Source organism: Carettochelys insculpta, chromosome 22, assembly GCF_033958435.1.
Source record: "Carettochelys insculpta isolate YL-2023 chromosome 22, ASM3395843v1, whole genome shotgun sequence".
NCBI lineage: Eukaryota > Metazoa > Chordata > Testudines > Carettochelyidae > Carettochelys > Carettochelys insculpta.
This window is the reverse complement of record NC_134158.1, coordinates 3,909,480-3,935,836: the sequence shown is the minus strand read 5'-3', so window position 1 is coordinate 3,935,836 and position 26,357 is coordinate 3,909,480. Positions and strand designations below refer to the sequence as shown.

Below are 26,357 nucleotides of genomic sequence, written 5' to 3'. Positions count from 1 at the left end.
TCTCCTCGTCTCCGCAATGGCCGCCTGGAGCAAAAAGTTATGCTCGTAACAGCCCTCACAAGAAAGGAAGCCCTTCTGCGCGGAGCTGAGAGCACCGCCACCAACTGCCCAATCCGTAACCCTGGCGGCTAAGCAGCTGGCATATAGTTTGTAAAGGGCGCTGCTTAGCGTGATGGGCCTCCAATTGCCAGGGTCATCGCGGTCGCCCCTCTTGTAAAGGAGGACGGTCATTGACCGCTTCCAGGCCTCCGGGATACGCCGCAACTTCTTGCAGGCGGTAAAAAGGGCAGCAAGGACCAGGCATCCGGGATCACGTTGTTTAAGGCGGGAATAGCGGATGCCATCCTTTCCCGGGGCCGTATTTGCAGTCCGTTGCAGTCTAGCCAGCACCTCATGGGGCGTGAAATCCACTTCCAGGGCGTTATCGGCGTGGATCCTCGGCAGCTGGGGGAGGCAGTCTGGCCTTGGCTGGTCACGGGGAGGCCCCCCCTTCGAAGACGGCCGAGAAGTAGGAGTGGAGCTCCTCTGCAGGGACGGAGCAGTGCATCGGGGCTCCCTCCAGGATCTCCCTCATAGCCCTCCGACGGTCAGAGCGATAGAGGCCTTGCAGGCGAGTGGCAGTGACCGGGTCGTCCTGGCGGCCGGCGTCTCCTCGTCTGCCAGCCCTGCCGCCAGGGGCCAGTCTAGGGGTCATGGGCTGGTGTGGATGACGGGCAACCTCCTGGTGGCGCTTGCGGCCGTCCGCTATGCCTGCGGAGAGGTCTTGTGTCAGGCGCTCTGTGATAATTACTAGGTCCTCATAGGTACGGACAGCTGCCAACTCCTGTAGCCAAAGAAGTTGCCACGCCGTGGCAGACCGCTTGCGGGTGCGCGTACGCTCTGGATGAGACGTGGGCTCGGGTTCAGGCACGGCAGGCGGGGGACTCGCAGAGGTGCAGGCAGCTTGGCTGGGCGCTGCAGCGGCGGGCTCCAGTGGTGAGGCTGCAGCATCAGGGGATCTAAGGCCAGAACTCAGACCCTCAGATACACCAAGAGTCCTGGGGTGGTTATTGGACTTCCTCTGGGAGGGGTCCGGCCGGGAAAGGACCCGAGAGGAGCAGTTCTTAGCAGCGTTGCGAGATCTTGCGGATATCCCAGTGGAGGCTGAGGAGGGGCACGGGGAAGAGTCGTGCGGGGCAGCCAACAACCTCTGACCAGCGGTCTGCGGAGGGAGGCTGGGTCTGCCAGTGGACGGTTGAGGCTCGGTCACCCGCGAAGAAGCACTGATCCTGCATGAACCAGTTGTCTTCCGGACACGGGAAAGGAGCTGGTCCAAGCGGTCGGAGAGGTTCTGGACAATCAGCGATGGAGGTGCACGCTGGCCAGCGGAGGCGAGGATGGGAATCCCCGAGGGCGGGCTGGTTCCCAGTGTAGCAGCAGGGAGCGAGGAACTAGATCCCACCGCCTGGCTGGAGCACACCGGGGCAGCCCGTACCTCTGGGATGTTGGTGGAGGAACCGGATAGCGGGATGGAAGCGACGGGTTGCACAGCGGAGGAGCTCAGGTCTGGCTGGAGGACGGCTCCAGCTTGCCGCAGGTGCTCCTTTGGAAGAGCTGTTGTCGGCACCAGACGAATCGGAACCTTGGGGGGCACACAAGCACTTTGGCCTCGGCAGGTGGTGAGCAGGTGCCGCTTACACTGCTTCTGTGTATCAAATAGCTCGTGGCAGGAGCCGCAACGGAAGGCGATCCTCTTCTTGTGCGCCGCTCGCACGTGCTTGCTGAGGGCCCCCAGTGTCCGCACTCCACGGAAGGGGAAGCAGTCCGGGCAGAGGAGGGTGTGATCCGGAATAGGGAAGTCGAGATACAGAGGCTCCGGACCAGCGACCTGCTGTGCTACTGGGGCGGCGCTGCAAGGGCCAGTGGGCGCTGGCGCCAGGTCTGGCTATGAAGATTGCGAAGCAATTGCTCCTCCCAGGTCAGCAGGGCACAGAGCAGCTCCCAGGTCCAGGGTCGTTGTTGTTGGTGTGGTGACAGGGCAACAGACAGGAGGTAGGTCCGATGGGAGGAGTCCCTTCACAACTGATGCTCCTGAGGTAGCAGGGCGCAGAACAGCCTCCGGATCCAGGAGTGCAGCCAAGCGGGCAATAGGACGGCAAGCAGGAGACCCAGCCGATGGAGGAGGTACTGCCGTGGCCCGTCCTCCTGGGGTAACAGAGCTCGGAGCAGTTTCTCGGTCCAGAGGCGACGTGGAACAGAGAGAAGGCAAGTCCAGCCCAGGAGATTTCTCGGGGATCGCTCCTCTGGGGACAGCGAGGCACAGGGCAGCTCTTGGGTCCGGATGAGATGCCAAAGGAGCAGCAGCAGAACAGGCAGCATCTGCATCCCAAGGGGATCCTCTGGCTGCCATCCTGTCTGGAGCAACAACTGGGATCTTCATCAGGGAAGCAGAACAGCCCTGGTCCTGCAAAATGTGTTCCACAAGAGTCGACTTTGCAGAGACAGTAGTTTCCGAGTTTCCAGGTTCTGTCCCTTGAAGATCTCCATCAAACAGTAACGCTGAAGCCAGAGAATCACAACCACAGCTCCCAATCCTGCTGGCGTTGATCATTGAAGTTCTCATGCTGGTGTTACTGGATACCGGACCGCAGAATCTTCTTGTTCTTGCAGATGTGCTCTTACAGATTCTCACCTTTGCAGTTCCCTTCCAAGTGACAACCATACTACACTTGATCTTAGCCCACAAAAGGCCGAGAAGCAATACCATTTTCAAACAATTTTACACAGCCCACCCATCTGGACACTTTTCGATGGCATGACGACTCACCCGAATGCAACACATGTGAGCATTACAACAAGATCTTTACAGATCGGCAAGTACTCCTGCTCTCTTCATCCTGCAGCTCCTTTCTAGCTGGTCAAAGCAAAACCTCTCCCACCAGAGAATTCAGCTTTAAAATGACTTATTCCACCAGACCTGCGAGCTGCCTTTGTGGTGGCTGTTTCGCTCCCTAAGCGATCACCTAATCTGCATGAAGCCTGTCCCCTCGCTGCAGCATGCTGACGCCATCGAGCTGTTAACCCTGGATGGACTGCAGAACCAAAACAAAAAGCAGTCAAGTAGCACTTTAAAGACTAGCAAAAGAATTTGGAAACCTTCTGTTCATGCCACATGCCTGCCAGAAGGGCCGGGTTCAACTCTTGTGGGGTTGTCCTGTCAAGGATACAACCAACCAGCTCGAGCCCCCACCCAGTGGCCTGGGACAATTTCACCCCCATGCTGGGTGCCTGGAAGGCGGTTCTACCCCCTCGCAAGCACAGAGTCTGAGATAGAAATGGCTTGTTTAAGGACCATTACCTACCCCAAGGTTACAGTGACAGATGCAGTATATTTAAGCAAAGAAGAGACAAACCCCCTTTACCCAGCTACCATCCCCATATGCGGTAGACCCCAGTCTCTTGCTGGGGCTCTTGGCCCTTTACCCCATACACACAGTTACAGGGTGAACCTTCTGCAGTGCAGTCCCGAACCCAAAGCCCGCAGATACATTCATTACCAGGGCAGTACCAGCTGTCCACTTATCTGCTGCCTCCCCTTGCTACCACAAGCCACCCACCCTCGTCTGAGGGGCTTCCTACCAGCCTCCCCCTATCATCCAGCACCACAGTTCCCGACCCCACTGCTTAGGCCTCCCCAAAGGCAGAACCCTCTGATTTTAGCTCAACATGGCCTCAGCTGTCACTTTTGCGTTAGAACTCCTAGTATTGTTCATACAGAGCTTTACAAACATTCTATTATCCAACTCTATCTTTCAACAGAGGGGAAAAACTAAGCAAGCCAGACGTAGAGCTATAAGGCCAAAGCACTCACCAAGCTGGCTTAACCACTGTCCCTCCACTTTTTTTCTTACAAGTTTTTAAACCAGGGAGCCCTGTGTAATCAATGTCTGATGCAGCCATGGCGACTGCCCTGTCCCTCACAACAACCCAGAGCCTTGGTGAGGTCCCACAGCTCCCACACTGGGTGTCAGCATAAATTGTGGTTTCACAACGAGGTGTTTACAAGGGAGCAGATCTCAGGGCTGACTCGCTCCCCACGAGGCTTTGCCTGGCAGGTGTCACACACGCGCCCTTTGCATTCCCATGCAGATGAGCTCTGGCAGACACACCCCTCCCAGCCTGCAGCAGCGTTGCGTTCCCGCCGCCGCACTCCCCACACGTGTGACTCTTCCCAGTGCTGCAGGACGCGGGTGTGTGTCAGGGACGGACAGGGGCTGGGAACTGAAAAGGGGGTTTCACACACGGGGGTCTCCGCACTGGGACAGGTACAAAGCGGGGCCGCTGCGAGGGTCGGGGCACAAGACGCCCCCAAGCGGGGCCCGGTGACAGCGCCCCCGGCTGCGGGCGGACGGAGAGAAGAGCCGCCCCTGACACGGGCAATCCAGGCTGGGGGCGGGCGGGCGGGAGGGGCCCGGAGGGGAACTGACCCCAGCCCAGGAAATCTGCCCGCCTGGGGACCACGTGGGGCACAGAACAAACTCCCGCGGGGAAACCACAGACACGAGCCGGGACGAGCTGCTGGGGCCGGACAGACGGGGCGAGGGGGCGGGGCCGGGCCGGGGCGAGGGGCGGGGCCAGCACAGACTCGCTCCCCTCTGGGGCTGTGGGGAGCACAGCGGGGGCTGCGCGCAGCGCTGGGGCGGGGCGGGGTGAAGGGCGGGGGTGACTCAGAGCAACAGCGATGCGCGGCGGGAGGCCAGTGCGGAGCCGGGCGCAGAGCTCGGGCCGGGCAGCTCGGCCAATGGGAGAGGGGGGCCAGGGCTGACAGGCAGCTCGGCCAATGGGAGCGGGGGTGGGCAGGGCTGACAGGCAGCTCGGCCAATGGGAGCGGGGGGCGGGAAGAGGCGGGACACACAGGACGAGCCCTTGGGAGGTTCGATGCAGGGACCCCTCCCCCTTCCCGGGTGTTGCTCGCCCCTGACGCAGCCCGCGGTGGGGGTGGGGGTGGATGTGGCTGGAGCTACGAGCAGCCACTGATCCGTCTCCCGCTGCGCAGGCGCAGAGCCAGGCCGGGGGCAGCCGCCTGCTGCGGAGAGTTTTACCCGCACAGCCTGTGCGGTGGCTTGTGTCCCCCCCCTCCCGGTTCCCCAGTGGGGCCGGGCGCTCGTCGCACGGTGCCGGTGCTCCCCCGCGGTGCAGTTCAGTGACCCTCATTGTCCCTTCAGCTGCTCCCTTCCTCCGGGCTTGTCCCCGTGGGGTGTCACTAACCACGTGACGTGTCCGTGGGACACACTCCAGTGCGCAGCAGTGCTGGGGCTCAGGCCGCGTCCGGAGAGAAACGAGGACGGATTTGGGATCTGACTTGTGCGAGGTGGTTCTGAGAGACTCGAGCGTTTCCCCAAATGTGCGTGTGCAGCACGTGTGCCCCAGGGAGCGAGTGTGGGGAGCTGGGGGAGCGGAGCGGCTTCCACCCCCGTCTGAAGTGTCTCCATTGCCCTTTTCCCCTGCCAGGTGCAGAGCACCCATGTCTGGCTCCAGAGCAGCCCCGGACCTGCAGAGACAGAGCGAGGACATGGCGGTGGCGGAGGAGGTGACCTTGGAGGAGGTGGCTGTGTGTTTCTCGCAGAAGGAATGGGGGCTGCTGGCCCCGGGGCAGAGAGCCCTCTACAGGGAGGTGATGCAGGAGAATTACCAGACCGTGCGCTGGCTGGGTGAGGAGTCCTGTCCCTGGGGGTGTCACAGGCTGTGTGGGCTTCGCAGCAGCTGGGCTGGCTTTGGTTCAGGGTCACTCCCTGTTCCCAGTGTCAGGAGTGTGAGCCCCAGGAATCACTGGGTCCCCTGTGAGAGACTGTCCCCTCCACAGCCCCTCCCAGGGGAAGCAGGTTCAGGAACATGGCAGTGATGCTGCTCTTCCCACAGCCCAGGTCTCCATGTGCTTCCCACCATCTGCCTTGTGTGGAGGTGTGAGTGGAGGGGCGCTGGCAGGAGCGGCGGGTACCAGAGCTGTAGGGCTGGTTCCGGCTGCTCTGAGTCCCTGCAGGGTACCCCTGGGGCCAGTTTGCTGCACCCCTGCTGGCTCTTACCATTTAGGGCGAGTTCTTGAATAATGAAACACAAACTCCCAGACGGACGCACCAGCTCTCCCATGTACAGTAGATTGCTTTCTCAGGAGTCACTGGTGGGAACCAGACACAGGACAACCAGTTATGAGTAACATGTGCCTGAGTTGGGATTCAGTGTCACTCCCCGTAGGTCTCATAACACACCTCGTCCAGCGTCCTCGGCCTTCATCGATATTGGGGAGTTTTGAAGAAGGTTGGGAGGTGCCCAGTTAGGTCATGTGACACCGAGTGGGGCCAAACCTGGGCAGTGAGGAGTAAAACTGTGAAAGCAAAAGCACAGCTAGAATCTCAGCAGGAGGTTGCAGGAGAGGCAGAGACGGGGGCTGTAACTAACACCCTTCAGCCACACTTCTGCCAGTCGTCTTCCTGCACCAAGGGAAGCAGCGCCTGGTGTGGCTGGAACGTGAGTCAGCAGCAAGCCTGTGCTGCAGGAGGAAAGTGTTAAATCATGCAGAGAAGCTGCTGCTGGCAGAGTAGAACTGAGTGGGAGCCCAGCTGCACCAAAAACCACTTCCCACAGAGAGCAGCACAACCAAACACCGCCATGGCCGGCTGCAGGAGCAGCAGCTCTTGTGAGTTGCTGGTAGGGCCTACCCAGCCACAGGCCGGCAGGGGTCGCAGAGCAGGAGCCTGGGCAGGATCTGAAGCAGCCAGCCCGGGACTCGCCTCCCTGCTCAGACAACTTCCTCTGCCTCTTGCTGATTCAAGCAGCGCATCAGAGCCAAAGAGCCGGAGGAACCAGGCCCCAGCCAGCAGCTTTGTGGACAGAGCCCTTGTGGAGCCAGAGCTCTGCCAGAGCCTTTCTCTCCAAGTTCGAGTGACCTGCCATGTGGCAGCTGCAGTCTGAGCCCTGCCTGGGGCCTCGGTTTCGGCCCTGCCAGCCCTCACAGAGCTCACCTTTTGAGTCGAGCAAAAACACAGAGAAGTCCTGTGGCACCTTACAGATAAACTGATTTTCTGGAGCATCAGCTTTTGTGGGCAAAGGCCCAGTTCACCACATGCACCACGTGGAAATTCCAGAGTCCAGTAAAAATATACAGGCACAAGAAAAGGAGGGAGTCCGACTCAAGAAGAAGGCCGGAGTTAATGAAAGCAATTCAGTCATGGAGGATGTGGCCCACTTCCAGCAGCTGATGTGGCGGTGTGAACAACCGGAGCAGAGAAACTGCTTTTGAACTTGGCCAACTGGTTCTGGTCTTTGTTCAATCCTAAATGGATGGTGTCACATTTGCAAGTGAACTGCAGCTCTGCAGTTGCTGTTTGAGGTCTGCTCTTGACATTTGTGTGTTGCAGGATGGCTACTTTTAAATCTGCTCCTGAGCATCCCGGGAGGTTTTGTATGTTACCATTCCTGATATCTTATTTGCATCCATTTATTCTTTTACGTCGAGACTGTCGAGTTTAGATGTGCAGGTGAATAAGCCCCGCTAGTTCAAATAAAATGAAAATATAAGTGGAGATACACATCTAGAACTGGAAGGGACCTCGAGAGGTTATCTAAGTCCAGTCCCCTGCCCTCTTGGCAGGACCAAGCACTGTCTGTGGCATCTATTTCCCCAATTGCTAAATAGCCTCGTCAAGGATTGAACTACAACCCTGGTTGAGCAGGTGTGGTGGTGTCATTGGTGGGTAGAGTTGGCGCTGAGGTTTGTCGAAAGGTTTGGTTTGTGTTTTACAGTGTTGTGGTCTATACTTGCTGGTGAGAATTTGTTTAAGGTTGGCGGGCTGGCCACAGGCAAGAACAGCCCTGCCTCCCAAAGGTCTTTGAGAGTGAGGGATCATTGTCCAGGATGGGTTGTAGGTCATGGATGTTGCACTGGAGAGGCTTTAGTTGGGGGCTGAAGCTCATGGCCACTGGTGTTCTGTTGTTTTCTTTGCTGGGCCTGTCTTGTAGCAGGTGACTTCTGGGTACACATCTGGCTCTGTCAATCTGTATCTTCACTTCCTTAGGTGGGTATTGTAGTTTCAGGAGAGCCTGGTAAAGGTCTTGAAGGTGTTTGTCTCTGTCTGAGGGATTGGAGCAAACGTGTTGTACCTTTAGTGCTTGGCTGTAAACAGTGGATCGTGTGGTGTGCCCTGGCTGGAAGCTGGAGGCATGGAGGTAGCATAGCGGTCCTGGGGTTTCTGGTAGAGGGTTGTGTTGATCTGACCATCGCTTATGTGCACAGTAGTGTCCAAGAAGTGGATCTCTTGTGTGGACCGTTCCAGGCTGAGGTTGATGGTGGTGTGGAAACTGTCGAAATCACTGAGAACTCTTCAAGAGCCTCTTTCTCATGGGTCCAGATGATGATGGTGATGATGTCATCAGTGTAACTCAAGTAGAGGAGGGCGCCAGGGGTGGAGAGCTGAGGAAATTGTTCCAGGTCAGCCATAAACATGTTGGCACAGTGTGGGGCCACACAGGTGCCCATTGCAGTGCCACTAATTTGAAGGTATAAATTGTCCTCAAATCTGAAGTACTTGTGGGTGAGGATAAAGTCACAAAGCTCCGCCACCACTTGTGCTGTGGCATCATCAGGGATACTGTTCCCAACAGCTTGAAGTCCATCTTCACGTGGGTATTTTTGTTTAAGGGATCTCGACATCCATGGTGACCAGGATGGTGGTTTCAGGAAGATCACCAGTGCACAGCAGTTTCCTGAGGAAGTCGGTGGTGTTTCAAAGATAGCTCGGAGTGCTGGTACCATAAGGTCTGAGTCGAGAGTCCCCATAGCTGGACAAGGCTGCAATGAGAGTGCCAATGCCTGAGCTGATGGTGCCTCCAGAATCTCTAGATTTATGGATCTTGGGGCTCTAGGGGTGTGTCTGTGCAGATCTGTTCCTGCGCTTTTGTCAGGAATGTCTTGAGCAGACGGTGCAGTTTCTGTGTGTGCTGCTCAGGGGGATCAGAGGACAGTAGCCTGTAGAAGGTGGTATTGGAGAGCTGCCTGGGAGTCTCCTTTTCATGGTCTGACCTATTCATGATGACAACAGCAGCTCCTTTGTCAGCCTCTTGGATGACAACGCCAGAGCTGTTTCTGAGGCTGTGGGTGACATTGCATTCCACACAGCTGAGGTCCTGGGATAAGCAATGTCGCTTTGCCACAATTTCTGCCTGCGCACAGAAGCGGAAGCGCTCTATGTATACGTCCAGTCTGTTGTTTTGATTGCCAGGAAGGATTCCATGCAGAATTCTTCTTCTTGTACTCGAGGTGTGATGGTGCCTGTAGGGCTATTCAGAGTCTTGTTGAAAGTATTCCTGGCAAAACTGGGGCAGGGTTCCAGATCCCCACAGAACTGTGTCATGTTGTGGGGCTGGTGGGGCACAAAGAGAGTCCCTGAGGTAGGACAGACTCCTCTGCCGGGCTGAGTGTGTGGTTGGATAGATTGACAATGTTGCTGGGTGAGTTACGGGTACCACTACTGTGGCCCCATGCGGCAAGTAGGAAGTTAGAGAGTTTACAGTCCTGTAGAGAAGAGGAATGTGTGTTGTATCTCTCCTGTCTCCTTTCAGTAAAGTCCAGCCACCTGGGCGTTTGTGTGGAAGGTTGTTTTTTTAGGAGAGTCTCCAGACTTGAGAGCTCCTTGTGATGTTTCCCTGTTTGCTGCACAGGAAGCTGAACAGGTGGTTCCTCAGGTCTGTAGGAGTGTGTGACCAATCTCTCGACACAGTCCCTGCAGTGTATCGGTTGCAGTGAGTGTTTCACCTTCAGTCCGTTGGGTGGGACGTCCATCCATTTGCACTTGGCGAGGAAGATGGTGTCTGTATCTGTGCAGATTTTCTTATGGGTTTGATGGATTCCCGCTCCACGTGGCTAAATTCGGGGCCTGCCTGGTGCCAGGCATTGGGCATAGCTGTGTTAGTTTTATCCACAAAAACAAATCCAAATCGAGTGTCTTGTTTGAGTTGAGTGGTCCTGTCCTGCCCTGGGATGTGGGGGATGGAGCAGGTCAAGAAGGGAGGCTGAGTTGTACCCTTGTGAGTGCAGCAGGATTTCCCAAAGCTGATGTGATCTCCTGGGTGGAGCGAGGGGTGGCGCTGTGGGTCCCAGATCTCCAGGGCGCTGAGAAAGGGGAGATCATCAGCGCCTCACACACAGGTGAGCAGTGAGCTAAAGTGACTCAGAAACCGATTTCCGTGTTCTCCGAGATGTCACTTGGGCCTTTTCATCCAGACTGTCTGACCCTTCAGCCTGTCATCAGCTCCAGCCAGAGGGTGGGAGCAGGGCTGGAGTCCCTCCTCTGGGGAAGGGTTGTGAAGACGGAGGAGGAGCTCAGTTCATGTTATTTCAATCTTTCCATCAGCTGTTGGCTGCGTTCCCCCTTTTCTGTTCCCTTTCTGAGTTTTTCTTTCAGCTCAGTGCACAGAGTGACACTGTCTGGTTCTCTCTGTGTCCCAGCAGGTGAGGTGATGCTGCTCAAGAATGATGAGGAGAATCTTCAGCTGGAAGAACCAGAGCAAGTGGCCTCCTGTGGGATGTTCCTGGGAAGCTCTGAAGGTCGTGTTTGTCAGAGTCCTGAGCACAGAGAGACCTGTGAGAGTCAGCGTAGCCCAGAAAGGCAGCAGGGAAACCATGCAGGGGAGGGGCAGGATAACTCCAGCCATGGAAGCAGAAGCGTGAAAAACACTAAAGAGAGCGAACAACAGAAAACCTGTGGGAAAAGCTTCAGTCTTAACAGTCATTGTAGCATCCGCACAGGAGAGAAGCCCAATATCTGCCCTGACTGTGGGAGAAGCTTCCAGCTGCGCTCAGGTCTTATTGATCACCAGAGAACCCACACTGGAGAGAAACCCTTCCACTGCTCTGAGTGTGGGAAAAGCTTCTCATGGTCCTCAAGTCTTAAAAGTCATTGCATCACCCACACAGGAGAGAGACCTTATAACTGCTCTGACTGTGGGAAAAGGTTCAGACACAGGTCACACCTTGTTAATCATAGGAGAATTCACACAGGAGAGAAACCCTTCAACTGCTCTGAGTGTGGGAAAAGCTTTCGTCGGAGGCCAAGCCTTGTTGCTCATCAGAGAATCCACACAGGAGAGAGACCCTTCAGCTGCTCTGACTGTGGGAAAAGCTTTTGTTGGCGCTCAGCTCTTATTGCTCATCAGAGGACCCACACAGGAGAGAAACCCTTCCACTGCTCTGACTGTGGGAAAAGCTTTCGGCAACACTCACACCTTCTCACTCATCAGATGATTCACAGACGAGAGAAACCCTATCACTGCACTGCCTGTGGGAAAAGCTTCTGCAGGAGTGCAAACCTGGTCAGACATCAGAGTATCCACAGAGAGGAGAAACCCTTCAACTGCTCTGAGTGCGGGAGATGCTTCAGTGATGTTTCTGGCCTTGATCAACATCTGAGAATCCACACCCGGGGAAAACCCTTTCTCTGCTCTGATTGCGGGAAAAGTTTCAGTCAACACTCATATCTTGTTCAGCATCAGAAAACCCACACCGGGGACAAACCCTTCCGCTGCTCTGACTGTGGGAAAAGCTTCTTGTGGCACTCAAGCCTTAAAAGTCACTGCAGAATCCACACAGAGGAGAGACCTTATAACTGCCCTGACTGTGGCAAAAGGTTCAGAAATAGGTCAAACCTTGTTAATCATAGGAGAAGCCACACAGGAGAGAAACCCTTCATCTGCTCTGAGTGTGGGGAAAGCTTTGGTGAGAAGTCAAACCTTGTTGCTCATCACAGAATCCACACAGGAGAGAAACCCTTCAACTGTTCTGTTTGTGGGAAAAGCTTTTGTCGGCGCTCAGATCTTATATATCATCAGAGAACCCACACTGGAGAGAAACCCTTCCACTGCTCTGACTGTGGGAGAAGCTTCTCATGCTCCTCAAGTCTAAAAAGTCATTGCAGAATCCACACAGGAGAGAGACCTTATAGCTGCTGTGACTGTGGGAAAAGGTTCACACAGAGGTCAAACCTTGTTAAACATAGGAGAACCCACACAGGACAGAAATCCTTCACCTGCTCCAACTGTGGGAAAAGCTTTTGTCAGCTCTCAAATCTTATTCGTCATCAGAGAACCCACACTGGAGAGAAACCTTTCAGCTGATCTGACTGTGGGAAAAGCTTTTGTCAGCTCTCACATCTTACAGATCAGAGAACCCAGAGCAGAGAGGAACCTTTCAGCTGTTCTGTGTGTGGGACAAGTTTCGGGAACACTCGCGCCTTGTCAATCATCAGAGAGCTCACAGAAGAGAGAAACCCAATGACTGCACTCACATGGGTAACCTTCAGTGGCTGCTTGGACATTATTGATCATCAGAGAATTCACACAGGAGAGAAATCCGGTAACTCTCTTTGTCACTATTTTTGAAGCTGGGCCACTGGGCAAAAAAAGTCAGTGAGAACCACATTAACTAACATACTGCTTCTCATTCCTCAAGGGTGTGGTGTTATGGAGCCATTCAAGGAACTAAAATAAAGTCTACTCCTTCCTACATTAACCTCTGCTCCTTTATAAAAGAACTGGACACGCTGGAGTTTGTTCAGAACCTCAACTTGATGAATTTTTGTTGTCTTTTTTTTTAATTAAATAAATTGAAAATGCTTCACTTGAGTTGTTGCTCTAGGTGTGTCTGGAGAGGAGGGGTCAGTGCATGGGGACTCTGGAGAGAGACCATTGTCCTAGCCCACTGTCACCGCAGCAGCTTTGGGCCCAAATGAGATCCATCTCTACTTGGCTGCTGCAGCTCCAGCAGGTACACCCAGGGGACCGGTGTATGTCCCCCACCTGGGGCAGTGCCAGCGTCACCGGTCCGCTGTACTGCCCAGCCAGAGAGGAATGCAGCAAATGTGCACTTTCTCCTCACTCCCTGGTGGAGGGGAACAGCCAACCATGTCCCTGTACAAACTTAGAGGGGAGGGAGCTGCAGCTGTCCCCAAGGGCATCTGGAGGTGGGATGCTCACGGCTGGGACAGTCCTCGGTGGGGCTGAGGGTGCATCCCCAGCCAACCCCTTTCTTGTGTGGTGGTTGTCTGTTTTCTGTGTGGTCATAGAATCATAGAACAATAGTGCTGGAAGAGACCTAAAAAGATATCAAGTCCAGCCCCCTGTCCAAGGCAGGACCAAACCCATCAGATCAGCCCAGCCAGGGCTCTGTTGAGCCGAGACTCAAACACCTCCAGGGATGGAGACTCCACTACTTCCCTGCGTAGACGATTCCAATGCTTCAGCACCCTCCTAGTGAAAAAGTTTTTCCTAATGTTCAACCTGGACCTTCCCAACCGCAACTTAAGACCATTGATCCGTGTTCTGCCATAGGTGACCATGGGGAACAGCCTTTCTCCAGCCTCTTTGCAACCTCCCTTCAGTAAGTTGAAGGCTGTTATCAAGTCCCCCCTCAGTCTTCTCTTCTGCAGACTAAACAGACCCAACTGCCTCAACCTTTCTTCATAGGTCATATGCTCCAGCCCCCTAATTATTTTGGTCAACCTTTGCTGGACCCTCTCCAGTGTGTCCATGTCCTTCCTTTATTTTGGGGCCCAGAACAGGACACAGTACTCCAGATGTGGCCTCACCAAAGCCAAATAAAGAGGAATAATCACTTCTCTGGATCTACTGGCAAGGCTCGTCTTGATGCCATTCGCCTTCTTGGCTACAGGAGCACAGTGTTGACTCATGTCCAGCTTCTCTTCCACAACAACTCCCAGGTCCTTCTCTGCAGAGCTACTACTTAGCCAGTCTGACCCCAGCCTGTAACAATGCTTGGGATTCTTCCGGCCCAAGTGCAGGACTCTGACTTGTCCTTATTGAACCTCATCAGATTTCTTGTGGCCCAGTCTTCCAGTTTATCTAAGTCACTGTGGACCCTGTCCCTACCCTGCAGCCTATCTACCTCTCCCCCTCACTTAGTGTCATCCGCAAATTTGCTGAGGGTGCAGTCCAGCCCCTCATCCAGGTTATTGATAAATTTGTTGAACAGAACAGACCCAGAACCGAACCTTGGGGAACTCCACTTGAAACCGACCGCCATCCTGACATCAAGCCGTTGATCACTACCCACTGGACCCGACCTTCTGGCCCGCTTTCTATCCATCTTACCGTCCATTTATCCAATCCACATTCCTTAATTTGATGACAAGAATATTGCGGAAGCCCATATCAAAAGCTTTGCTAAAATCAAGATAAATCACATCCATTGATTTTCCCTTATCCACAGAGCCAGTTTTCTCATCGTAGAAACTAATCAGGTTGGTCAGGCATGACTTGCCCTTTATGAATCCATGCTGACTATTTCTGATCACTCTTCCCTCCTCCAAGTGCCTCAAAATGACTTCCTTGAGGAGCCTGTTGAAGTACAAGACTTCTCTGTGTTTAGGTGGCTCACATTCAGCTTTATTGAATTCAATAAGGCAACAGATGAGCCAAACTGGATACTAGTCAAACCAAGTCCAGCAAGGCTGCTTGATGCAGCTCATGCTTGTATTTTATACCCTCACACGAAAGCCCAGTGTCAAAGGCAATTTAAATCACTTCTCCAAGAGAAAGTGTTATCAGCAAAGAGACACAGGTACTGGGGAACTGGAATCTTGACTCCAAACAGTCCGTTAACGCATTCCATAGAGCCTCCCGCCATTCCCAAACAGGTCAAGGAAAGTACAGGCTCTTCTGTGCATGCAGAAGTAAGGGATGTGAAATGGCTTCTGTACAAGATGGTTTCCACAACTCCCCTCTTTTAGCCTTAAAAAGGCTAACTCAGAAACCATTTCATAGATACATGTTCCTTAAAGTATTTACATACACCTCTTGTTCTTTCCTTTGCTCATCATGCCTTAAAATCATTAGCTCCACTTTCCTGCTGGTAAGAGCCTGTTCGGCTCCTTTTAGAGCACAGGAAATACAACATTTGATTTGCAAGAAACAAAAATAAGCACAAAGGATTATTGCTAATACTAATGCTATTCCTTGCAAAATTAAGTTCCCACATGTCCAGTCCAACTTCCCAATCAACCCGAGGGTCCAACTTTCCTCCTGCTTCAGGCTCATCACAGCCTTTTCAATTTCTGAGGCATCTTCCTCTACTTTATTGCCAGTGTCTGTAATATACACACAGCATTCCTTTCCCACCACGGCACAAACCCCGCCCTTACTCCCTAGGATGTAATCTTGGGCCATTCGGTTTTGGAGGAACATTTGCCTAACTTCTCCTAATTGCTTATCGATGGCTGGGAGGGCTTTGGTTGTAGCATTGGCTACTTTCTCGAAAGCTTCCTCCAGATTTCCTTCAGCACAAAGGCCACACCCAAACCTGGGGTCGTGACTCCCCAATACGTTTCACTTGTTCTCTCTCGGTAGTTTCAGACCCGTCCACCGTGAAGATGGTCTACTACCCAAATGGCTGGGAAGGCTGCCCCAGTGTAGCAGGTTCCACTCCAGTGTATAGACAGAGTTTATATGCTCTTCAGCCACATTTGAAATAATGGCTGACCTTAGCTGTTAAGGCTTTATCACATTGGTGTTTCATCATCCACTGCATGTAGTACCCAAAGATGCCTTTATTTTTTTCCCAGGTGTTAATTTTATACCAAACCCCATTTTGGACAGTGCTTATCTCACACTTGCTTTTCCCCACTCTGAGATTTAGAGAAGTAATCTAAATCTCTAAGTAATCTAAGCCTCTTTATTTGGCACTGGTGAGGCCACATCTGGAATATTGTGTCCAGTTTTGTGTCCCCCAGTATAAAAAGGATGTGGATTTGCTGGAGCAGGTTCAGCGAAGGGCAACAAAAATGATTGAGGGGCTGAAGCACAAGACCTATGAGGAGAGGCTGAGGGATTTGGGCTTGTTCAGTTTACAGAAGGGAAGACTTAGAAGTGATTTAAAAGCAGCCTTCAGCTTCCTGAAGAGGAGCTCTAAAGAGGAGGGTGAGAAACTGTTCTCAGTGGTGTCAGATGGCAGAACAAGGAGTAATGGTCTGAAGGTGAAGAGGGAGAGGTGTAGGTTAGATATTAGGAAAAACTACTTCACCAGGCGGGTGGTGAAGCACTGGAATGCGTTGCCTAGAGAGGTGGTGGATTCCCCATCCCTTGAGGTTTTTAAGTCCTGGCTGGACAAGGTCCTGGCTGGGATGACTTAGTGGGGGTTGATCTTGCTTGAAAGAGGGGGCTGGACTAGATCACCTCCTGAGGTCCCTTCCAGCTCCATGATTCTGTGGGCTCCTGTGCCACTGCATGTCCAGCAGTATTCTCCAACTGAGGTTATGGCTAGGTAGACATGCCCTAGGCCGTTAAACTCTTTATCATACCGTGTGCCATTCTGACCCAATTCATCAAACCATGTGCCATTCATCTGAGTGTTATTTAGTAGGGCTGGAATCATTGGGACCCCTCCTTCTGAATGTACAGAACTATGAGAACATATTCAACAATCTGACGTATTAAATTCTAGGGAAACTTGGTTTATGCTTTTAATGAACCATATTTAAGCCACATCGACTATAGCTACTAGGTATTAAAAACAAAACTAAACATAAGTTCAGCAGGATTTGTTTGGCCAGCCCCATCTGGCTGTTCTTCAGGACTTGGTAGCGTTCTTCAGGACTTGGTAGCTTTCTTCACCTGTCTGTGGCAGGTTTCCTGGGTCGTCCTTGATACCGTAGTCTTGGTCCCTCAGGTTCGTCTGCTTCTGGGCCTGGATTGCTGGTACCAGGCCTGCGCTGATCCTCGTCTGCTTCTGGACCTGGATGGCTGGTACCAGGTCTGTGGGGCTCCGCTTCAGGACTAACCTCTGCAGGAGCTGGAACTGGTTTGCAGTGGGAGGTGTGGATCCAGGTGGGCAGTACCTTGCACTTCACAGCGGTATGGGTGGTCAAAAGGACTTGGTAGGGGCCCTTCCACCTGGGTTCCAGGGCCGTCTTACGCTGGTGGACCTTGACACAGACCCAATCTCCTGGTTGCAGTTTATGGCACGGCTCAGTCGGGGCCTCCAGGAAAGCGTCCTTGACCTGTGAATGACAGGACTGCACACACCTCATCAGTTCCTGACACTACCTAACTGTGCTTCCTTTGACAAGTGTGATGTCAGCCTGGTCAATCTCTGGGCTGCTCAGCTGTCTCATAGGCCGACCACACACCATCTCATTTGGACTCAGCCCAGGTTTTCGGTTAGGAGCGGCTCTCATATTCATTAGGGCAATCGGGAGAAGCTTCTACCGAAGTTAAACCAGAGTCCTCACGTATTTTGGTGAGTTGATTCTTTACAATCCCATTTCGTCTTTCCACTGCTCCCGCGCTCTCCGGGTGTGGCAGACAGGGTAGCGCCTGTCGGATGGAGCGGTACTTTGCCACGTTCTGAATGACTTGCCCAGTCAAGTGAGTACCGCCATCACGGGAGATCACAAGGGGTATTCGCCAGGATGGGATGAGGTGATTTAGAAGATTTTTAGCTACTGTGATGGCATCAACTTTCCTGCGTGGATCGGCTTCTACCCACCCTGAGAACAAACAAACAATAACCAGCACATATTCAAACGATTTACGTTGAGGCAATTGAACGAAGTCCATGTGCAAATTCAGGAACGGCCCCAAAGGCGGGGGTCTGGGTGCCGGAACTGTCTGTACAGGTTTGCCCATGTTGAAGGCTTGGCCGACAGGGAAAGCCAGACCGTACTCTTGGGCTACTTGGGAGAATTTGTGAGCAAACCAGTTTTGTGTTAGAGTTGCTACCATCCCCCCTTTGCTAACGTGCGACAACCCATGGAGCACGGAAGCCAGGTGAGGTAACAGGACCACTGGGGCAACAATGCGGCCGTCAAAGCTGCACCACAAGTGGTCTGGGTGCAAGGTGCACCCTGCCAATCTCCACTCCCGATTTCCCGATTCAGGGGCTTGGTCGTGCAGGAGGGCCGGTTCCGCAAGGGAGGGCGCGGGGAGATGGCATCGGAAGGGAGGGGTACAATGCTTCAGCCCGAGGAGGACATAGGGCAGCTGCCCTGGCAGCCCGAGCGGCCGTATCATTCCCTATTGCAGCTTCATCAGAGGAAGCAGAATGAGCTGTGCACTTAACAACAGCCAGAGCAGACGGTAAAAGTACAGCATCTAGGAGAGCAGCTACATAAGGGCCTTTCTTTATAGCGTGTCCAGAGGAGGTGAGAAAACCTCGCTGTTTCCATCGCCTGCCCAAATCATGAACTCCACCAAAAGCGCACCGGGAGTCAGTACAGACAGCGGCAGAAACCCCTGCTGCGATACGACAGGCGCGAGGGAGAGCTACGAGCTCTGCCACCTGTGCAGACGAGACAGAAGGCAGAGGAGCAGAGTCCACAACATCATAAACAGTACAAAGTGCAGAGCCTGCTACTGAGGTACCAGAAGGATTATAAACGCAAGAACCATCTGTATACAGTATAAAGTCAGGATTGTCCCAGGGGGTTCCAGAGAGATCAGGTGGAGGAGCAGTGACAGCCTGAACAACTTTCAAGCAATCACGTGGCTCCCCCTCGAGGGGTGCGGGGAGCCATGTAGGGGGATTTAAAGAAGCACAATGAACCTCTGAAACGTTAGGAGAGGCAAAAAGGAGCCGTTCATATTTAACAGGACGAGCATTGGAACGGTGCTGAGTTTTTCCTTTCAGGAGCAACGCAGACACTGAGTGAGGAACAGCCAACGTTAAGGGACATTGTAAAACCAAAGGCTCTGCTGGCTCTAAAATTCGTGCTGCAGCTGCAACTGCACAAAGGCAAGGAGAGAAAGAAGCAGCCACAGAATCAAGATAGGTACCGTGATCGGCAAGAGGGCGGCATTTCTCACCATGGCTCTGAACCAGCACACCCACAGCACATCCTTCCTTTGCATGACAGAACAAAGTGAAAGGCCGGGAATAGTCAGGTAAACCCAAAGCAGGAGCAGACGCTAATGCTTGTTTCAAGGAGGCGAAAGCAGTGCCTTGCTGGGGGCCCCAAGGAATGGGAGTGGGGTGGCATTTCGAGTAAGCTCCTTGAGCGGTTTGGTGAGTTGAGAAAAGTGAGGCATCCATTGCCTACAATAGCAGCCATGCCTAAGAAAGAAGGGATTTGCAAAGGGGTAGTAGGTCTAGGGGCAGAAAGGGTCGTCTGGATTCTGTTATCAGAGAGCTGACGGCTGCCTGCTGAGAGATCCTGCCCCAAATACCTGACTTTTGGCTGACACAGTTGAAGTTTTCGTTTGGACACCTTGTGCCATTTTTTGGCTGGGGCAACGAGAAGTGGAAGCGAGTCTGCTCTGCCTGCCTCGAGGGACGGGCTGCACAGAAGCAAATCATCTCCACACTGAATGAGAGCAGAGCCAGAGGGGAAAGTGATCTCAGCAAGGTCCCTCTGCAGGATCTGTGAAAAATAGGTGGGAGAATCGCTCAACCCTTGTGGCAGAAGAGTCCAGCAGTATCGCTGCCCTTTATAAGTAAAAGCTGCCAGGCATTGGCAGTCGGGATGGAGCGGAACACTGGAGAAGGCAGAGGAGAGGGCAACACAGTAAAGTGGGTGGAATCTGGTGGACTAGGGGAAAGAATTGTGGCTGGGTCGGGAGTAATAGGCAATTGAGAGATAACAAGGGAGCTGATCGCTCAAAGGCAGGTGTCCCTCCCCGGTTTCTTTAAGGGCAGTATGGGGGTGTTGCAAGGACTTGAGCAGGGGGTGAGAATCCCCTGGGCCAGGAGGTCAGAAATGACAGGTTGAATCCCTGCCCCAGCCGCAGGATTCAGCGGGTACTGAGGAACGGGGCAAGGGCTCGGTAGGGTTAACCGAAATGTACAGGGGATCTGCTGATATTCTGCCCACCTCGTTTGGGGCGGTGGCCCACAAGCAGTTGGGTGCCTGGGCCAAAAGATCAGCATCTGGCTGGGGAATAGAAGGCACGAGGGAGGCGGTGGGATCCCGCAGGGGGTCTTCCACCTCCTCTCCTGGCTGTGCAGGAACTTCGTGATAAACCCCATCTGGAGCACAGAAAATGGTGCAGCGCGACCCGCACCGGAGATCCCTTCCGAATAGATTTCCGGGGGAGCAGGACGGAGAAGGAAAGAGCCCTGCTCTGAAACGGGCCCAGTACAGGGGAGACGGGTTCAGAGACAGGGTGAGGTACGACTTGATCAGAAATGCCGACGGCGTTAACCGCCTGGCCAGAAAGGGGAACAGGGAAAGACGACACTTGGAGGCTGGACCTGCGGGCCCCCGTGTCTACTAAAACCTGGGTGTTTTGTCCAGCAGCCTGGCAGGTCAGAGCGCCAGCTGGGTTCAGGGGAATACGGGGAGATGACAGAGAGAAGCTGCAATCCTCCTCCAGGCTCCCCTATTCGCTCTCAAAGTCCACTAAGTTAAACTGAGCCTGTGCAGCTCTGTGAACTGCAGGGACTGTCGGCCTGGGGCGACGTGGGCGCTGACTTTCCCAGTGTCCAGGCTGTTTGCAATAGTGGCAAACAGTTGCACCCACTGGTGTAACTGGGCTGCCTCTGCCAGCTGTAGCTGCAAACCAAGGTGGGGTCGATCTTGCTGTCCCATAGGTGTCCCGCAGATGTCGCTCTGTAGAGCGGCCCCGACCCCTGCCTAATTCAGAGGGCATTGGTTGTAAGACCGTACATTTAGGTTCTTTAACCTGTTTAGCCTTTAAGCGCTGGCTGCAATGGTTTGCCACTGTTAAGAGGTCTGCTAAAGGTTTAGTTTCCCAGCCCCCAGTCATTCCTTTCAGCTGTCTCTGTACAGCTGGGTTTAATCCATTCACAAAGGCGGCACCCAGCGCCTGTTGAGCAGTCGCAGCCGGATTGTCATTGCCAGAGTGACTCTCAGATACCTTTGTCAGCCTTTCCAAATAGGCACCTGGTGTTCCCTTATCTTCCTGCTCGCAGAGATTAATTTTAACCCAATCTGGTCGCTTGGGAAAAACTGTAAGGACACTGTCAAGCAGCCTGTTTCTAGCTTGTGTAAGCTCAGTATCATGAGTTCCTGCCCCTGGCACTCCTTGGATGGGCTCAGCTGGCCCCTCTGCTTTCCTTATGAGCTTTTTATGCTTATCAGGCAAGATCACCCTTAAAAGCTGATCGAGGTCCTGCCAATTTGGGTCATAAGAGCGGATCACTAGCACTAGTCCTGATTGAAACTTCACTGGGTCGTCTTCTGCTGGGGGAAAGTCTTTAGCCATGGCATGTAATTCAGTTCTAGTCCAGGGTTGGTAAACCTGCATGCGCCCTCCTTGGGGGTTTGGGACTTCTCGTAAAGGAAAAATTTGAGTGGTTGGGCTATTATGTGTTTCCCCCCATGCATCTTGCTAATGGTTGTCCCTTTGAAGGTGGTGTCTTGAGGACAATAGTAGCTGCAGCGGCTGGCTGGTAGGTCATGAGGTGCACCCTGGGTCCCTTTTCTTCCCTCTCTACAGAGGCTCCTGAATCCCTTTGATCCTCCTGGGCCTGGGGACCTGGGTTTGGACAAGGTAGAGGATTCCAGGTAGAACACAGGATGTCATCATATTGTCCTGGGAGTTAGGGCTTGGAAGGCAAGGATACAATTGCCCCATAAATGGCGCACTCGGCTGTGTGTGTGCTGTTTTGTGTTGTACATCTGTACCTTCAAGCTGTCTGATTTTTGACTGAAGTTTCTCCCGGGAATCTTTTAAACTTCTTAAACGAGACTCGTTCTGCCTTTTACAAGTTTCTTCATACCATGATGACGAGGCAGATAACATTGTTGATCGGGAGTTTTCACTCCATGACCCTCAAGAGCGCCTCCTAAATGGGGGATTTTATCCCTATCAGTGGTACCTAATAGAGGGAACTGCAGTTTGGGATTGTCCCAGGTATAAAAATTCCTTTTTTCTAGAAACTTGCAAGTAATTTCCCCATTTATGTGAGTGTACATAAAAACAGCTGGACGGCCCTTAGAGGGTACCGGAATTCCTGGAGTCTGACCTGTCCCCAGCATTGATTTTCTCCCTGTGAGGTACCGAATGGAAGTTCGCCTGGCTCATAGGGTGCAAGGCAGTGAACCGAATTTCACCTGGCTCACAAGATCTCTCCCTGCAAGGCACCGAACCGAAGCTCACCTGGTTACAGAGTGTGAGGCACTGGACGAAAGCCCCCCTGGCTCACGGGGGGGGGGGGGGGGGTGTTCCCGGCACCCACTCCAGCCCAGCAGGACGCCTGGCGGGAGTTAAGTCTGCCCGGGCTTAGGGATATCATTAACGGTTAGTCTTCAGAACAGAAACAGAGGGAGGCAACAAAGCTTCCCACAGTTCCATGTGTTGAAAGAGAGGAGTGGCACCACGCCAGCTTTTAGTGTCTGAACACAGAGGCCCCAGCGCATGGCTGCCTCACGAGAGACACCGGCGTGCCCTTTGGGAACAGAGACATACAACACAGGCCTAATAGAGAAAGACAGACACACACAGAACGTTAGCTGCTCCACAAAGGTGGAACCCGTAGCTCCCCCTTACCCTGACGGCCGCCGGCACTCCAGTCCCAAGCCCCTGCGGGGAGATTCTGTAACAGGTATCCCCCTTACCTTCTACTGAGCGCTCTTCAGAGGCTTGGAGGTCGGGTGCCAGCCCCCCCGTCCGGGCAAGTGGTGCGTTGGGATCTCGGTGGAACCTCCAGATTGCTGAAGCACAAGACGTCTCTGTGTAGGTAGAGAACGTTCAGCTTTACTGAACTCAATCAGGCAACAGATGAGCCAAACGGGACAGGAGTAAAACCAGGCCCAGCAAGGCTGCTTGGTGCAGTGAACTCTGGTATTTTATCCCCTCACGCAAACAACGCCCAGTGTCAGAGGCAGTTAGTTAGAGCAGCGTAAATCACTTTCCAAAGAGAAACTGGTATCAGCAAAGAGAAACAGGTACCGGGGAGCTGGGGCCCCAACTCCAAACAGCCCATTATCGCATTCCATAGAGCGCATCCTCCCGCCATTCCCAAACAGGTCAAGGAAAGGACCGGCTCCTGTGTGCGCGCGGGAGTAAGGGCTGTGAAATGGCGTCTATACAAGATGGCTTCCAAAATCATTTACAGCTACTTTTTGATTTTTGGTCTGCCCCCCCCGCCACCACCCCGGCACCCAGGCTACCAGCAAGGATGGAAAGTCCTCTCCAGCTGGCACCCTCCAACACGCCACATGGCCTGGGCTAGTGTTTGGAGCAAGTGCGCTGCCCAAGGGTGCCGCCCCCTCTGGGTCGCCCCAGTCGGATGCAAAGGAAAGAGACGTCAGTACGTTTGGAACTGAGGTGACTGCAAGGAGATGCTGGAAAGCAGGTTGACGACTCCTCCCTGCTACCCGCCTTAGGGGCTCCACTCCGCACTTGCTGGCTGAGTTTGCTCCCGTAGCCTTTGCCTCTCCCGATCCTGCCCACAAGGCAGTGGGGAAGGTTCTCACAGGGGTGTCTGCCCCGGGGGGGGCGTAAGGAGTCAGGGCCCCTTGGACGCCAGTGACCAAATGGTGGTTCAGACGCCATTTGGATTAGCCCAATGGAGGGACCCAGGTATCCCAGACCCTCATCTCCTGCAGAACGAGGGGGCAGAAGCCACCTAGTCAACCCATCCACCATCACATTCGGGGGGTCCACACTGCCCACCTGGTGCCTGTGGGCTGCTGGCGCTGCCGCTGCTGTGGGCTCACGGACGACCATGTGAGCAAGAAGAGATAACACACAGCAAATGGCAGGGAGGGTCAGTCTGGCTTGATCATCCACACCACCACTCGCTCCCCTGTCGCTGAGCTTCCCCGCCCCCCACCTGCAGCACCCCCCCCGCCCACAGACCCCTAACTCCCTCTCCCCCGAGTAAGTTAAGGACTTACTGCTGCTGCAGCCTGGAAGAGCTGCCATCTCCTCCACCAGAGCTACGCGTACCTCAACTGCGCACAGCAAAGCAGCTCCTGCCGTGCGTCAGGGCAGCCGTGGCTGTCTGCCGCAAAGCAGCTCCGGCCGCGTGGTGGGACGCCCACAGCCCTGCAACCAGGCACATCCCGTCACACTCTGCAGCTTCCCCTGCGCCCTCTGGCCCACTCCCAACATTTCCTTGGACCACAGCTCACCCCCTGCACCCTCCACCCCAGCCTGCTCCCAACACCCACCCCACCTGGCTCCCCAAAACTCCTAGTCCCTACCACCCCCTGGGTACTGGTACCGCCTCCACTGGAGCCCCCAGCTAGCAAGTAGAATTTTAGTGAAAAGAGCAAAAATGCCCCATGGTGGACATAAAAGCTCAGCAGCTGAAAGGTGATTTTTCAGAACAAGCCAGGACCAGGGCACCTTTAATCCCTCTCCTGGTTTTGCTGGGGAGCAGCCCCACGGGAAGGGGTGGCAAAGGAGGCAGGTGCCCCAGGGCCCAGCATTTTGGTGGTGGCAGCTTACATTATAGCAGGGGAGGGAGCAATCTCTTCTTTTGTCTTTGAAGAAACACTAATACTCCTTGGGCCTGATTACAGATTGCAGAACATAAAAACTCATCATCTTGCCAATAGATCTCTGGTCACTGCAGTGACCTTTGATATTCTCCAAACAGTTTTGTACTTTGGGGAACTAGAAAATTACAAAGCTATGAGGGTTTAAGGCTTTCGGTGGCAAAGGCTTTTGATGCCCAATATTGGGGTACTGGATGTGTCTGACCAATCCTTGTAATGTCAGAAGACTGAATTGTGTTCCTTAATATGGTGAGTGCTGTGCCAAGTTTTTTCAACCATTGCTGCTTGTAAGCAGTGGGGATGGTCCCACTATTAAGGAGAACTGTTCTGGCTTCTACACTACTCTGATGAAATGGTCTAGTGAAAGGATATGAGCGTCTGCTCCAACTGCCTTTATCTCGCATTCTCCTTTACCAGAGTTGTGAGCCCAGTTCTTGAGGGGCCATTTGGGGATCTGGGGCAAATAATTAATAAAAAAAAAAAAAAAAAAAAGCCCGTCAGGGATTGTGTTTGGCCCTGAGGGCAGGGACTGGACAGTGACATCCTGAGGTCCCTTCTAGCTCTCTGAGATGTGCAGCTCCAGAGGCTGTAGTCTAGGACCTTAAAAACTAACATCTCTTTCTGCAGAAGCGTTCACGGATGAAAACCAGTGTGTCAGCTGCATGGAGTAGAAACAAAGAAACTCAAGTGGGGAGGTCGTTGCACCGCGACACCCGGAGCACTTACAAAAACCAACAGTGAAATCCTCTCTCACCCAATCTAGGCGTCTGCTGCCACAGGATGGCGTGAGAGCCACAGGTGTAACTGGCTCCAAAGAAGGGCTCAGAAGTTCATTGAGGAGGATAGGAACAGCAATGGCTATTAGCCAAGATACAACCTCTTGCTCACCTCTCTGGCTAAGGGAGAGGGCTGCAGAAAAGGCCCTGGGGATCACAGCGGCTGAGAGCTGCATGTGCAGCAAGAAGGCTCAGGGCGTGTGGGATGACGCTGGGCGGGGCACTGCCAGCAGAGCCAGGGAAGGGATTATTTCTTCATTCCGCACCAGCCAGGGCACAGCTGGAGCTCTGCATCCGGTCACCCTAGTGCTCAAATTCACAGCGCGAGAATATCTGCATCTGATTGTCAGACACACCCAGCAAGTGGCACTAACACTCACCCCTCGTTTAACAAGTGCTTCACTTACCAGTACTCACTAACACGAGGGGGACACACTTACCACTGTTCACCGTGCGAGTCGACTTCTCTACCCATACGAGCCAGCCCCCGGGTCAGCTGGAGCTGAGCCGGCTGCAAGGTCCCTGACTGGGGCTGGGGAGCCCCACAACCCAGGGCTGGAGCTGATTGCTTGGGAGAAAACTCACTGAGAGGGAATGTCTGTCTGTCTGTCTGACTCTGTGCTTGTCCATTGGTCAAGAACTCCTAAATGGTAAGAACCAGGACCACCCACTCCGGTCTGCAGCTTTCTCTTCTTGTAACTTAGAGCCAGGCTGGGGTGTGGGTGTGCCAGGGAATGGATGGGCTGCACCGGGATGGCTTCTCAGCGGACCACACAGAAGAGAGACGACCACCACATGAGAAAGGGGTTGGCTGGGGATAACCCCTCTCCCCCAACCAGAACTATCCCAGCCGTGAGCATCCCACCCCCAGGTGCCCTTAGGGACAGCTGCAGCTCCCTCCCCCCTAAGTTCATACAGGGACACAGCTGGCTGTTCCCCTCCACCAGGGAGTGAGGAGAAAGTGCACATTTGCTGCATTCCTCTCTGGCTGGGCAGTGCAGAGGACCGATGACCCTGGCCCTGCCCCAGGCGAGGGACATACACCGGTCCCCTGGGTGTTCCTGCTGGAGCTGCAGCAGCCAAGCAGAGGTGCTTCTCACCTGGGCCCAAAGCTGCTGCAGTGAAAGGGGGCTAG

At 53.8% G+C, this 26,357-nt stretch overlaps 1 protein-coding gene across 1 annotated transcript; it reads left to right on the top strand.

Annotated features, from left to right (window-relative positions):
- Positions 1-5,536: 5,536 nt before the first annotated feature.
- On the top strand, positions 5,537-12,607 carry LOC142024801 (uncharacterized). Its single transcript, XM_075017044.1, has 3 exons — positions 5,537-5,690; positions 10,481-11,579; positions 11,664-12,607. Exons 1-3 carry the CDS (start codon positions 5,552-5,554, stop codon positions 12,142-12,144), a joined length of 1,719 nt encoding a protein of 572 aa, XP_074873145.1. The 5' UTR covers positions 5,537-5,551; the 3' UTR covers positions 12,145-12,607.
- Positions 12,608-26,357: the final 13,750 nt, after the last annotated feature.

Coding starts and splice junctions, on each gene's coding strand:
- LOC142024801 (XM_075017044.1), top strand. CDS start 5,552: ATGGCGGTGGCGGAGGAGGTGACCTTGGAGGAGGTGGCTGTGTGTTTC. Junction 5,691..10,480: donor CCAGACCGTGCGCTGGCTGG/GTGAGGAGTCCT, acceptor TCTGTGTCCCAG/CAGGTGAGGTGATGCTGCTC. Junction 11,580..11,663: donor GACTGTGGGAAAAGCTTCTT/GTGGCACTCAAG, acceptor CAAAAGGTTCAG/AAATAGGTCAAACCTTGTTA.